The 13,941-nt window shown below is 40.9% G+C and overlaps 1 protein-coding gene across 1 annotated transcript; it reads left to right on the top strand.

The window, feature by feature from the left end:
* The first annotated feature begins 280 nt into the window (after positions 1–280).
* CBLN2 (cerebellin 2 precursor) lies at positions 281–3,436 on the top strand. The gene is made up of 3 exons (XM_074146660.1): positions 281–601; positions 2,806–2,925; positions 3,239–3,436. Exons 1-3 carry the CDS (start codon positions 281–283, stop codon positions 3,434–3,436), a joined length of 639 nt encoding a protein of 212 aa, XP_074002761.1.
* Positions 3,437–13,941: the final 10,505 nt, after the last annotated feature.

Here is a 13,941-nt window from a genome sequence, read left to right as displayed (position 1 = left end):
CAGGCTACTACGCGCCGCCCGCCCTCTGAGGAGGCTCCTTCGCCCCGCGCGGAGGAGGAGGAGAAGGAGGAGGCGGAGGAGGAGGAGAAGGGGAGGAAGGCGCGGCCCCAGCCGCCGCTGCTCAGCCGCCGTCCCGCAGAGCGCTGGCCGCAGGGCGCCGCGGCGGCAGCAGGCGCGCAGCCCCCTCCGCCTCCCCGCGGCCGCCCGCCCGCCCGCGGCGGCGGCGCGGGGAGCCCACACGGCGGCGGCGAGCCGGAGCGCCAGCGGTCCGGCGCTGGGCATGGGGCGGCGGCGGCGGGGGGCGCTGCCGGAGCCGGCGGGCGGCTGCTGCTGCTGCCTGGCGGCGGCGCTGCCGCTGCTGCTGCTGCTGCTGCCCGCCGGGTGCCCGGTGCGGGCGCAGAACGACACGGAGCCCATCGTCCTGGAGGGGAAGTGCCTGGTGGTGTGCGACTCCAGCCCCTCGGCCGACGGAGCCATCACCTCCTCCCTGGGGATCTCGGTGCGCTCGGGCAGCGCTAAAGTGGCCTTCTCGGCCACTCGCAGCACCAACCACGAGCCCTCCGAGATGAGCAACCGCACCATGACCATCTACTTCGACCAGGTCAGCTGCCGCCTGCTTTGCCTTCGCTGCTGCCCCCCCTCCCACCCCGCGCCGGCCATCCCTTCGCCTCCCTGCGCGGCCATCCCCGCTCCTAGCCCCCCGTGACTACACGTTTATTTTCGTTCTAGCTCTCCTTTCCGTTTTTTAATCCTGACCCACCCGCTCAAAAGCAATCTTACAGCTCAAGTCCCCAGAAAGTGTTTGGGAAGTTCTTTGAGGTGGCTGAGGAGCTTTCCTGGGGTGGTGGTGAGGTTGTAAGTGGGGGAGGCTGACTTCTTGTCCGGCCCCATCGCTAATAGGGAGGGGCCTTTAAAGTGTAAATTTGTGCCTCGGACGCTTGCGGGGGCTCCTCGCAGGCGAGGATTACCCCGGGCAGTTAGGGACCACCCAGGGGGAAGGGTGCGCATCTCCCCTTCGATGCTTCGTCGGAAATGCTCACGTTCAGGGCAAGAGGAGGACAGAGATTTACTGATGGGGAGTCGCCGGATCTGCCTGTTCGGAGCGCATTTGGCGATGTTACAGCACCTCGCAGGGGGAGGGAGGGCTGAGGAAGAAAGTGTTTCCCGCGTTATCAAGCGAAGCGAACGATGTCCCCAGTGGGTTATAACGGAGCGGTGTAGAGCAGCAGCCAGCCCGGCCTCGTCGTCCTGCCCCTTCCCTGCCTCACTGCTTGCCTCCCGGAGCCCGTACTCCGTCCTTCCGCTTGATGTTTGCGATAAAATTTACTTTTTTTTCTACCCCCTCTGACTCCTGAAGTAGTGTTGCAGAGTCAGCCAAAATTAGCACATGCAAACTCTTTTCTCTGTTGTTTTTTGTTTTGTTTTGTTTTTTAACATCTGTCTGTCCGCCTGTCATTCATCTGTCTACCTGTCCCTCCTAATGAGTTTGCACAGCTATTCCTCACATACAAAATCTCATAAAGTCCGATCAGTAGAGGAGAAAGAAAAAAAAGAAAAAAAAAGCGCTTGCTTCATCTATAGCTCATTTTAGATGTCTTACCCTGTAATGCCCACTTCTCAGGAGTTTGAAGGCATTCCTTCCTCAGTGCTACCACAAGAATGGATTCTTTTTTTCTTTTTTTTCTTGGAAACAATAGGGTTCAGCTATTTGGGAGGATTTTTTTTTTTTTGCTTTGTTCTTCGTTTTGTTTCCTCCTCCTTTGTATTTTTCTTCATTAAAACAGAGGTTGTAGCTGGTGGAGCTGAGCATGGCCGGGGCGCCCCAGGGACGGCCATGGCTGAGCAGCTGGCTTGGGCTCACTCACTCGCGGTACCGTATCGCCACAGGCCCGCGGGTTTTTCTCTCCTCGTCCCCCGTGCCTTTGGAACCAAATCAGTCTGCTCGTCGCTGGAGCCTGGAAAGGGAGCGAGCTGATGATCCGGGGCAGGATTCCCATTAAATCGGTGGGCTCCTCACTGCCAGCCTCTGCGGGGGCATGATGCGGCGGCCGCTTCCAAGTGAGGAAGCTTTGCACATCTGCCGGAGGGCTCAGCTCTTTCTCTTTTTCCTTTGTTTCAAAAGACCTTGAAATATATGACAAATTAAGACTGTTGTCGGGGAGGAGGAGCACACCCACCCCAGCCGCCTGAGAAGGGTGCAGGCCAGGCAGCACAGTCCTCCAGAGGGACAGAGGGGCATGAACTGGCAGATGTTGCTGTTGCTGAGCATCCTTTCTCCTCCTTCACCCCTCCCTGCAGTATGATTTTAGTTCTATACCCTATTAAACTTGAGGGCAGTTCTGATTTCAGTAATGGTAGCTAAAAAGCATACATTTGCACTACGAATTGATGAGTTTCGGGGTTTTTTTCCTCACTTCTTTCCCCTTCCTCCTTTCCTTCCCTCCGACCCCTTCCCTTTCCCCCCCTCCCCGGCTGGCTTCTGCCACCTTTGCTGTATTGACAGTGCAGTGTGGACATTTGCACTTCATCTAACAGACTTTGGAGATCATTTTTGCATAGCTAAATTGTTTTATGAACTGTGATGCTTTTTAAATACCTCTGTAACTCTAGCTCCTTTCCCCTGCAGTGCACTTTTAATTGTGCTGCAAATGCCATTTCAAGTAGGATTTAATATTGGTCATGGAGCTCATGTCATATTTTCACTGGTGCCTTTCTAAGGTGGAGTCTGATTTCTCTCTTTCTCTCCTTTTTTTATTTTGTTTTTTTTTTTTTGTTGTTTTTTTTGTTTGTTTGTTTACTTTCCAGGTATTAGTTAATATTGGCAACCATTTTGATCTTGCTTCCAGTATATTTGTAGCACCAAGGAAAGGGATATATAGTTTCAGTTTCCACGTGGTCAAGGTCTATAACAGACAAACCATCCAGGTGGGTTGTGATCTAAAGAAGATGATGTCTTTCCTTTTCCTTTTTTTTTTTTTTTTTTTTAATGCTCATTTCTAGGCTGCACTAAGGTCTAGTAAATGCACTAAGGTGCATTTACAAAACCAGCAAGTGAAGAATGAGACTGTAGGTTATTTTAGTTAAAGGGGTCTGTATGCATGACAGAAATCATGTGCTGCCGTAGCTAAATTCAACCCTGTTTCTAACCTGCACAAAAGTTTAGTGATATGCACAGGGAAAAAAAAAAGCCATTGAGAATATTGAGAAAACTCAGATTCTCTCTCTTTGCACTTTTTAGGTAAGTTTAATGCAAAACGGATACCCAGTGATTTCAGCTTTTGCAGGGGATCAGGACGTCACCAGAGAAGCAGCCAGCAATGGGGTCTTGCTCCACATGGAAAGAGAAGACAAAGTGCATCTCAAACTGGAAAGGGGTAACCTCATGGGAGGGTGGAAATATTCAACCTTTTCCGGCTTCTTAGTCTTTCCACTATAAAAGGCCAAATAGGAGACAGATCCATGAGCCGGAGCAAGGATTCAATCATTAATGACACCCTGAACTTGGCTGCACATGACAGTATTTCCAGTCACCCCGTCAGACTGTCTCGGTAGAAGAATGATAACCTTCTAAACTCCAATATTTGCTTTGAATATTGACAATTCCTCGGGAACCTGCGCCTCTAATTAGTTTTAGACGACAGTGATCTTTAAGAGAAATGAAATTATCGACCTGAGCAATTTGTACCTGTGATTGTAAAGTCAATTTCGGATTTTATTGTTGGGATCATTGACTTTCTTTTTTATTTTTTTCCTCTCTTTCATTTTTTTCCTCTTTTTCTTTCTCTTCTTGTTGTCCCAATGAGACAAATAACTTGGACCACACAATTGGTTTGTTTAAGGCTTGCTCCAGAGCCAGAAGAATGAAGTGTTCAGCCCAATGAGGTGTTCTTTCCATGGTTTATTTCTTTGTGTTGTATAGCCTTAAGGAAAAACAAAAACAAAAAGAAAAAAAAAAAAAAGAAAAAAAAAAAAAGAAAAAGAAAAAAAAAAAAGAATGGCTTCAGTCTCAGTCCTGTATTTTTCTGGGGGAGGGGGATTCTGGACATTACTGTGTCAAGAAGTGCTTTATCCAGTGACGCAAAATTTGCACGATTGGAACCTTATTTGTTTTGTGTTGTTCGTGTTTTTCATCAAATTTTTCTTTTTCCTGATTTTTGTTTGTGTGTGCTAAAAATGTAAGCTAGATTTATCAATAAGACAAAACAAAGCACATATATACCCTGTAGCTCTAAGTAAAGCTAACCAGTGAACAATTCTGTCTGCACTTTCCAGCTGATCTTTATAGACCTATTTAGAGAGAGAGAAGGAGAGAGAAAGAGAGAGAGAGCTACATGATCCTTCAATTACAATCTGGAAACCGGTAAAGGAACTGACATTTCTGAATTGTCCTGACATTTCTAGAAGCAACAATGGAGGCTTTGACTATCTTCTCTGATCATACCCTAAAATATATCCTTTCTTTGCATTACCGAGCGTATTTTGGGTGCTTTTATCTGATATTTATTTGATGTATTTGTCCACTAATGCTTGAGTACACATTGTGGGAGCACAAAGAGATGGCAGAGCAATCTCTTCCTCTTCCAAATTGAGTAAAACTGTTTCCACTTGACCTGTCCATGGCAAGTATCAGAGGAGTTGCCACTAGCATTTTTGACAGCCTTTGGGAGAGGGGCCTCAGAGGATCAGCAAATGCACCAGAAGTTGCACGGCTGCTGGTCATTTACTAACCATGTGTACTCTTCCCAATGAAAATGGCCTCAGAGTTCTCGGGGTGGACTGACATCGATATTGGTGCTTAGGAAAAGTTATTACCCTAATCGACAAGAGGTAAAATATCAGGCCAACGTCAAATGCATCCTTTTGCCTCATTCACAATAAACAGATCTTGTTTCTTCACTTTTTTTTATAAAGGTTGGTGTATTAGACAGTATGCTAAGGAAAATCTTGCTTGAGGAGATCCAGGAGGAATGTTTAGATGGTTTTATATGATTTTTATCTTATTTAATTTGAAATATTTAATTTTGCTGTTAATCTCACAAGGGTGGACATGTATAAGAATTTATTTTTGTCAAATTTACTCCTCTGTCACAAACAAATATAATGCAAAGGCATTTGCAGCAAATTGGTGGTAGCTATGTTGTACTTCAAAATTATGGTGGACATGTCATTTTCATTGTATATTTATCATTAACGGGACAAAGTCAATTAAAGTCATATATTCTTAAAAAAAAAAAAGACTTATCTGTGTTGCTTATGAGCTTATGATACCTCAGATAACTAAAATATAAGCCAAATTAATATTTAATATTTTTGTGTATTTTCACTACTGATGCTGTTTGTTTGCTTTCTGGTTTGGTGGTTACTGAATGAATGGGCTTCAGGTTTGTTCTTTTTAATTGGTTGCATTTTCTCGTTCCCCTTTGTGCATTGGCATGACTGCAATGTTTCTGGTTGCAAAATATCGCAGGGCTATGTTTAAATACATGAAATAAAACCTGAGTCAGCGCAACCTTTTTCTATTAAAATACAGAAATAGTTATGAAAACAGTTGTCTTAATGGTAGATATTTTAAAACTACTTTTAAATCTAAGGTTTTTGTTTAAAACTTGATCATCTCACTCACGGAAACAGACAGGAAGGTGGGTTCAGAGTCCCTAGTTTCCTGTTTCTTTATGTTTCCTCAGTCTTATTTTGAAATTCTGCGTACCATAATCACTTTCTGTTGTCCCATTTATCTCAGTTCATCTGACTTGAATAAGTCAATGACAACTTAGTTCTGGCTCTCTACTAAGCCAAATAGGGCCAATTACAAGGTTTTTCTTTGACATATTCTTGGAAGTTTCTTAAGCCACTGAACCTGCAGAATCTGAATCTCCCACTTAATGTATTCAAGGTCAGTAATTTTGACCATGCTTATTTTACAAAGCTAAATATGTGTATATGCTAACTAATCTTCTTCTGAATTTAAAGAAGGTCTCTGCCTTTCTCCCTCTTCTTCTTGGGTGTTCTTCATGCTAAGCTATACAGTTAGGACTGTTATATAAGCAGTTAAATGGAAAATGGGCAGTAAATTCTTATTGTACACTAATTACAATTATGGTGCTTTTTTTTTTTTTCCCCATGTTCTTTGCAATATTTATTCCCTTTCCCCTTTCATTTAATTTTGTATCTGAGTTACAGGAGGTGCAATCTACTTTTCATTGGGAACAGTAGACATTTTGATATACACATAAGGTGTAGATATCGATATATTTTATGTTAGAGGTGGAAAATGTACAACAGCAGCATTGTAGAATGTAACAAGAAATATTATGTGAGACCACTTAAAGGAGCCTCCCAGCACATTAAGACTAGGTTTATGTAAATGAATTGATTTGGTAGCATTCAGAGCTGGTGTAAATTTAATGTTGAGGAGCACCATGAAAGTTAGTAAGTGTAAAACACATATGGTAGTGAAGCAGGCCACTGGCAGGATAACGGCTCTGGTTCCTGTGGGAGTAATAACACAATATTTCTTCCAACAACTTTCAAAATTTCTAATAAGCTTTTGTGTAACGTAATCGTAAGGTATTCCTGTCAACACACTGTCTGGTTGACTGTTTCCGTTCCAGGGAACAAGCTTCACCTGGGTGTTTTGGGGAACCACTGTTTTAGTGTTTCTTCAGCATACTTTTGGCAGGGTAGAAACCAGGACCTGTACTAGGAATGGTAAGTACTTATCATGTACTTTGTTGCCTGCATCTAGATTTTTGAGTTTTATATCCATCGTTTGAGCACGGTCTTGCAAAAACCTGTGTGCTCTTATCTCCCGCTGAGGCAGAGGGCGTGATGGATGTGCAGTGTCTCTCTTTACTGGTCAATATCTTGCAAGCTGGATCTGTTTATTTTGGGTGGGAGGAGGAGAGAGACAGAGACATGAAACCAGGGAGTTTTTTAGAAGTTACATTGTGTTTGTCGGCTGTGACTTTTTTAACTTTTGAAAAGAACATTTTGTTTTTATTGACCAAATTTGTATCTTGGACAATCTGTCAAAGTAGAAGATAGGCTAAAAGGGCTTGTTTACTGATGGAGTTATTCAGGAGTAGCTGAGAGTGGCTTCATGTCCTTGTAATGTGACATTCATTTGTGGAACAGGCAGGGTCACAGGTAATGTTTAAAAATAGCTGTTATAATTAATAGTCTGCTTCAATCCAGAATAACTTTCTAGTGTTAACAAGCACTCAAAAATCAGTGTCATTAATAGACTTCATAATTTTCATGGGTAATGACTTGTCAGCTGAGGTCCATTAAACACTTATGCATAACCAAAGAAAAACAATTGATTCACCTGTTTTTATTTATTGTTGAAAGGCCAAGAAATGTCTTTGAGGCAATGCATAGCTTCTGATTTGGAACCACACACTATCTTGAGCAGTTGTTCCAGGATCATGTTTGATGAGATGAGTCACGTGCATTTTTAATCATGGTGGTAAATAATAGATTCATTAAAATACCAATTTTCTTAATGGAAAAGATTCTTTTATTTGACTTTGTCAGTCAGAATGCTCAAACCAGGACTTTATGATTCCTGGCAACCTGTTAACTAGATCACGTTAATAGGTTATAAATTCCTGAGAATTATTGATTTCCATCGTGACTGTAGTTTAGACACAGACTAGGTGGCTGGGCAGATGATAGGCAAACCTTTTCATCAGCTGCTTATATAATCAAGTATAAGCAAAGTTGAAGTGCTCCATAGTAAAATAAATATATTGTTTCAACGAAGAGGCTAGTCCTGCTTGTTTTACTTACTTCAGTAAAATCCCTTCCTCTATAGAGGAGCTTATGAAAAACATCAGTAGTATTTAGCCTGAATTGTAGGATTTTGGTTTTGGTCATGACCTACTATTACATTTACTTTAAAAATCAGTGACAATAATCAGTGCAAACCCTTAGTTAACACAATAATTATTCTTCAGTTTAAATGCATTTCAACGCTAATCATAATTCTGATAATGTAATAAAAATCCTAGAAATATAATTTGAATGCGTGTTTTAAATTCATTCTCAAAACAGTAATGTTTATGGTCTCATCCAACATATTCATGATCTTTTTTCTTATTAGTCTTTAATAATAAAATCCAAAAACCACTAGCTGTATGTTATACTATTTTAGTGTAATAATGAAAATACACTTCACATACTGAATATATCTAACATACCCCATTTCTTCCTATGTAATATACATTAAAGTATTTTGTGAATCCCTCTGCTATTAATCAGCAAAATTAAGGTGCCTAAATTGCTGGGTCTCTGCAGATCACGTCCAACAGATAATATAAACAACAGCCTAGCAAAACATGGAGAAGCGAATAATGAGTACTATTATGAATTCTGCATTTAAAAAAATAAACTTTTTTGCATCAGCAGAGATTCAGGTTGTATTGACAAATGCTCCAAAACTCAGGAAATATTAAAGTTAAGTTTTTAAACTAATGTTACTGACTGATACTACTTCCATTGTAATAATGAAGTAGTATTTTTACTGTGGGAATCTGAAAAAAAGTATATAAATTATTTTGTGAGATCAGCTGTATTAAAAGACTTTGGTGAAGAGTATGGATATAATGACTTAACAGAAGCACAAGTTCAATTAGTAGTTATTATCTATCAATCATTCTCATTACATCTGATATATTTCAATTAATCGAAACTACTTCTTTGAAATGCTTTTATTTCTCTATATGTGAATATACACACAAGTCCATACAGGTATATATATGTACACATGCATGAGAAACATCCATTTTTAGCTAGGAATGGATGGACAGAGAGCTGACTTTTTGTATATAGTTTAGTTTTCCTTTCCCCAAATCATTACCCTAACAAATTAAATGTTGTTATATTTATTGTAATTCTAAGCCTAAACCTGTTTATCTTTGCTTACTTCCAAAAGTAGGCAGAGTAATAGCAAATGGCAGTATACATTTCAGTGCTGAGAGATGCTGGAGTTTAGGTAATACTAGGGTAAAAGTGAAGCATAGAGTTATTAATAAAATCCTTTCAGTACCCCACACTGCTGAAAGCTTTTGTGATGAGTGAACCTATAGTGCTGTGTGGGAATTGCTTCATAACATCAGACAGAGAGATATCACAGACAGGAGGTTCAGTTTGTCCTTCTGTTGACACTGGATGGTAAACCTGTGATACATATTATAAATGAAAGAGAAAATATGTCCCTACACTAATTGTTTAGCAGAAATAATCCTTATATGCTGACTCAATTTTGGTTGTGTAACTGTTTTCCGTGTAGAGATGCATTATACTGTCAAATATCAGAACTGAGAATACAGTGACTACAGTGGATAAAGGGTATCCCAACTTTGTACTTATTCACTAGGAGAAATAACCTAGAACAGAACTTATGTTTCTCCTACAGGTTTTTGTGCCAGAGAAAATATGTAAGAAAATATTTAAAAAAGAATCTTTCAAGTTCTCTTAAATTATTTATTGTTACCAACAGCAGAATTTTCTCAGCCCTGTTCGTAACAGTATGATCGAGAGTGTTTTAGGATGGAGTTTAAATGTATATAGCTAGACTCTATAACAGCTGGCTTTTTCCCTATCCTAACTTTTGGACAGCTATGTGTTCTCATTAGATATTATAATCTCTTGAGATACAACTGTCCCCTAATCCTGACTGTCTAGTAAAACTGGGCTTCCCTAATTGCTTCACCTGTGTAGGGAAAGTTTCCATTTTTCTTCTTCTTTGCATTGGTTTCTATTGTTTCTTTGGACTGTACTAAAACTATCCAGTAGAGAAAAGGAGATTAACGACTGCATTTACCTCTCTAAGACACTTTCATTTCTCTTCCCCTGACCTGTCTTACACTTTCATTCATATTCAAAAGGCTCCTAATGTTGAGTTTTTAAAGAGTATTTTTTTAAAAGAATGCTTTTCTAATTCATAACTGTCTAAAACCTTGTTTATGCAAAATGATAACAGCTTTAGTTGGCAGCTCACAAGTTATCTCATTCCTCGCCTGTCAGATAGGAGAACCCAGTTTAGTTAAGAAAAAAATAGAAATCTAAATAAATTTTAAAAAATACAGAAAATTGGTCTGTATACAAATCAGTGATTTCTGGTAAATATTTTGATCCCATTCAGTCTTTTCTTTCAGAGAGCGTGATTTGCATAACCAAGTGACTGGACACCTCTCTGTTTTCTTAAATCCATTTAAAATATTTGTATGAACAGGGATACTAGGAATCTCCCCTTTTTCTTTTACAGCCTGTTTAAAAAACACAGACCCTCTTGTACAGGTGCTAGGGAATTGGACAAAAGTAAGAAACCAGATTTTCAAGTATCTGAATGATCTTTTAACACGAACTCCTTGTGAGAAAGAGAGAACAGTCTGCAGGAATCAGAGGGAAAGGGAAGAAACCTTCTTAACAAACAGAAAGGTCGCTAACTATTCTTTGCATACATACCAACCTCAAAAGCATATGGGTACACTTACACATGGACATAGGTGAGCTGTGGCTATAAGTGACAAACATGGGTATGTAAACCACTTTCCCAGAGTTCTAACTTTGATGCAATTAACACAATTACATGAAAATGTATATGCAATTTAGGTAGGATTAAGCATGCACATGTGATTAGCGATTGTACTTAACTGTTTATAAGGACAGTGGCTCAATACAGGTATATTACACAGTGTATTCCACTCAAGCATGGGATGATGCACTATGTAACAAATATCTAAGCTATTCCTAAGCAAACTTTACAAAATTACCTTTACAGAGCTATGAGACTCAGAGATCAGAGTGCATCTAATATATTTTAGACCAGTGGACATGCTATAAAAAGTGAGATAAGCATTTTTGTATTTTTCTCTTCCCCTCAATCAAGAAGTATCTTACCTCCTGAAAACAAAAATGGAACCCGCATGCACTATATAACATGATCTAATTTGTAATGGGAGTAAAAAAAGCCTTGTTTATTTGCCTCCATGCCCAGATCCTCTCTAAGGGGTTTGTGTGTCATATGTTTCTTACCTGTGCACTAATATTTTTCAGAGCTTCATAGGTTATGTCTGAACTAAATGATTAAAAGTTGATTTGCACGTGTACTTTAGCATGTTAAACCCGTGAGCAGTGGGCTTTCTTACCACACTACCAATTGTCAGATTTACTGTAAATAAGGCTTAAAGTATCTACATCATGTTTAGAAAAAGACAGACTCAGGTTATCTGTTGGATATTGGCTGCACAGCTGTACTCTATCCATACCCAAGGCAGCCAGGTGCAGTGAAAGACAACTTCAGGCAACGTTTAATTGGCACAGCAAAGTACAGACTCAGTATCTCAAGAGTACGCTGGTGCTGAAGCAAAGATTGCACATCAGTGTACGCCTTCTTGTAAACAGTATATGTGGTGAATGAATCTGGACTGGAAAAGTAGTTCCCAGCTATATATAACTGTTCAATAATATAGATTTAATGTTCTATTAAAAAAATCTCCATAGACTTTTGGGCAACTTACCATCTTGATGTTCCTCTACTGGACTTACTCTCCAGTGTCACTGCCTTTCCTGTCCTGGTAAACAAAAACTGGGCAAGATACTCCAGGTGTGGTCACAATTGCCAAATATAGAGGATCTTGATCTGCTGGATACACTCTTGCTAATACATCCAACTATGCAATAAACTTTTATTGCTGCAAGGCAGCAGTGCTGACTGATATTCAACTTATTGCCTCAGGATCTCTTTTTTTTCTTTTTCTTTTCTGCAAAACTTATTTCTGTCCAGTCAGCCCCAGACAATACTGCTGCATGTGGATATTTGATCTCAGGTTTAAGATTTCATGAGTTTCTGTCAGCCCAGTCTGTCAAAGTCCCACTGAACAGCAGCTCGGTTGTTTAGCGTATCAATTTCTTCTTCAGTTTCATCCACAGACTTGCTGAGTGTACATTTTGCCCTGTCATCCAGGTAGCTAAGGAAGATATTGAATGGTAGCAGTCCCAGCACTTACCTGTGAGGAAAGCCTCTAGTAACCATCTGGCAAATGGATTTCAAACTGCTACTCATTCAACCAGTTTTCCATTTGTATTGTAGTTCTGCGCATCCAGTCCATGTTTCTTTAGCTTGGCTACAAAGATACAATAGGAGACCACGTCAAAAGCCACGACAAAGTCAAGGTAAATAGCATCCCCTGTCCACCAAGCCAGTCATCAGAGAGTGCAATCAGGCTGGTTAGGCATGATTTTCCCTTTTCCATATGCAGATTTTCTCCATAATCTTCCAGGAGACTGAAGTGAAGCTGACCAGCCTCTGATGTCACAGGTGCTCTTTCTCACTGTTCTTGAAGAGTGATGTGGCACTTTCTCTAGTCACTATGGACCACTCCTGGTCACCCAGCTTCTGAAAGATGATTTGGCCAAGCTCCCTCATTGACACCAGATGTATCTCATGAATGTGGTCTCATGAACTGTTGTATAATCAATTTGTTTGCTCAATTGATCCTTAACTAATCATTCCCTACCACAGGCAGTACCTCAGTCTCTCAGACTCTTCTGCCACTAGGCACAAAGACCTGGAAAGCTGAGGGGCATGCCTGATCAGTAAAGACCTTGTCAAACAAAGCTTTGAACACTGCAATCACTTCCATATCCTCATCACAAGATCCCCTAGTCTTTGTATCAATATACTTACAGAGGTCTTTATTTTTGCCTTTCACATTTCTTGCCAATTTCAGTTGCAGCAGAGTTTTAGCTTTCCTAATTCCATGCCCAATCAATATTTTTAATCTTCTTCCTGATTGCAAGGCTTCTTTCAGTCATCTAAAGAAGGCTCCCTCTTATTTTGCCTTTTGATGAGGAGGTTTGTAGCAGAAACCCATCACAACACCTTCTTCATTAACCTCCCTTTTGTTCTGACCTATACACTCTCAACTGGCTTGTGGACCATTTCATGACAAAACTTCATGCATTCAAGCTGCTCTCCTGCATAGAGCAGAATATCTTTTCCTCCCATTCCCCACCTGTGCTTCCTAAAGAACTTGTATCCACCCATTACAGCACTCCAATCATGTGAACTCTCCCCCCATGCTTCTGCTACCCTGAAACTGCTCACAACTTCTAATTATCTTTTTTTTTTTTCCTCATGCTGGAGGAGTTCACACCCAGGCACTTGAGACAGATCCCTAGTTGCGCTGTTTTCTTAGGGAATGTGTGAGAACCTTCTTTATTTTGTTGTCAACCAGACTCCTTGCCTCCTATTGTTCCACTTCTCCCAGGTTTTTGGTCTTCATCCCTTGAAAAATCTTGTTTAAAGGTTTTGTCACTGAGTTGGCAAGCCTATTTGCAAAAACTCTTTTGCCTCACTTTGTCAGATGGGTCAAAGAGAGACTGGGTCCTGTGGGAGAGACCCAGAGGTCCTGTGACCTGTGAGAGAGGGTCCTGTGGTCACAGATGTGAAAACCCTGCATGGGATACCAGCCACACTGGGAGGTAATGACACACAGTATACTTTTGCTTCTACTGAGTCTTTCACTTTTACTGGAAAGATTGGGGAGACATCATCTAACCTCTCCAGCTCTTCAGGATCACCCCCTCTTGATATACTCTGGTTTCCCCTGGCCATTGTTGCTCACATGGGGGAGCAGCAAGGGGTTATAATCTAGAGGCTGGCTGAGCCTCTGCAATATTTCTACATGATCCTGGATCCAGGATGCACTACAAATCTTCTTAGAAACAGGTGATAGGTGAAGAGATAAGGATACTGAGCTGGCATCCCCAGTACTAATTCTTTGAGGCTTGGTGAGAGGAGAGGAAAATTTATGATTATACTCTGACATTTGGACAGTATCTCAATGCTTCAGCACCAGCTAATCTGACAATAGAAACAATGATGTACTTTCTTCACTGATATTTTTACCATTGTGTATCTTTCTAGCACCT

This window comes from Numenius arquata, chromosome 4, assembly GCF_964106895.1.
Source record: "Numenius arquata chromosome 4, bNumArq3.hap1.1, whole genome shotgun sequence".
NCBI classification, from domain to species: Eukaryota; Metazoa; Chordata; class Aves; order Charadriiformes; family Scolopacidae; genus Numenius; species Numenius arquata.
This window is presented reverse-complemented; position numbering and strand designations above follow the sequence as displayed.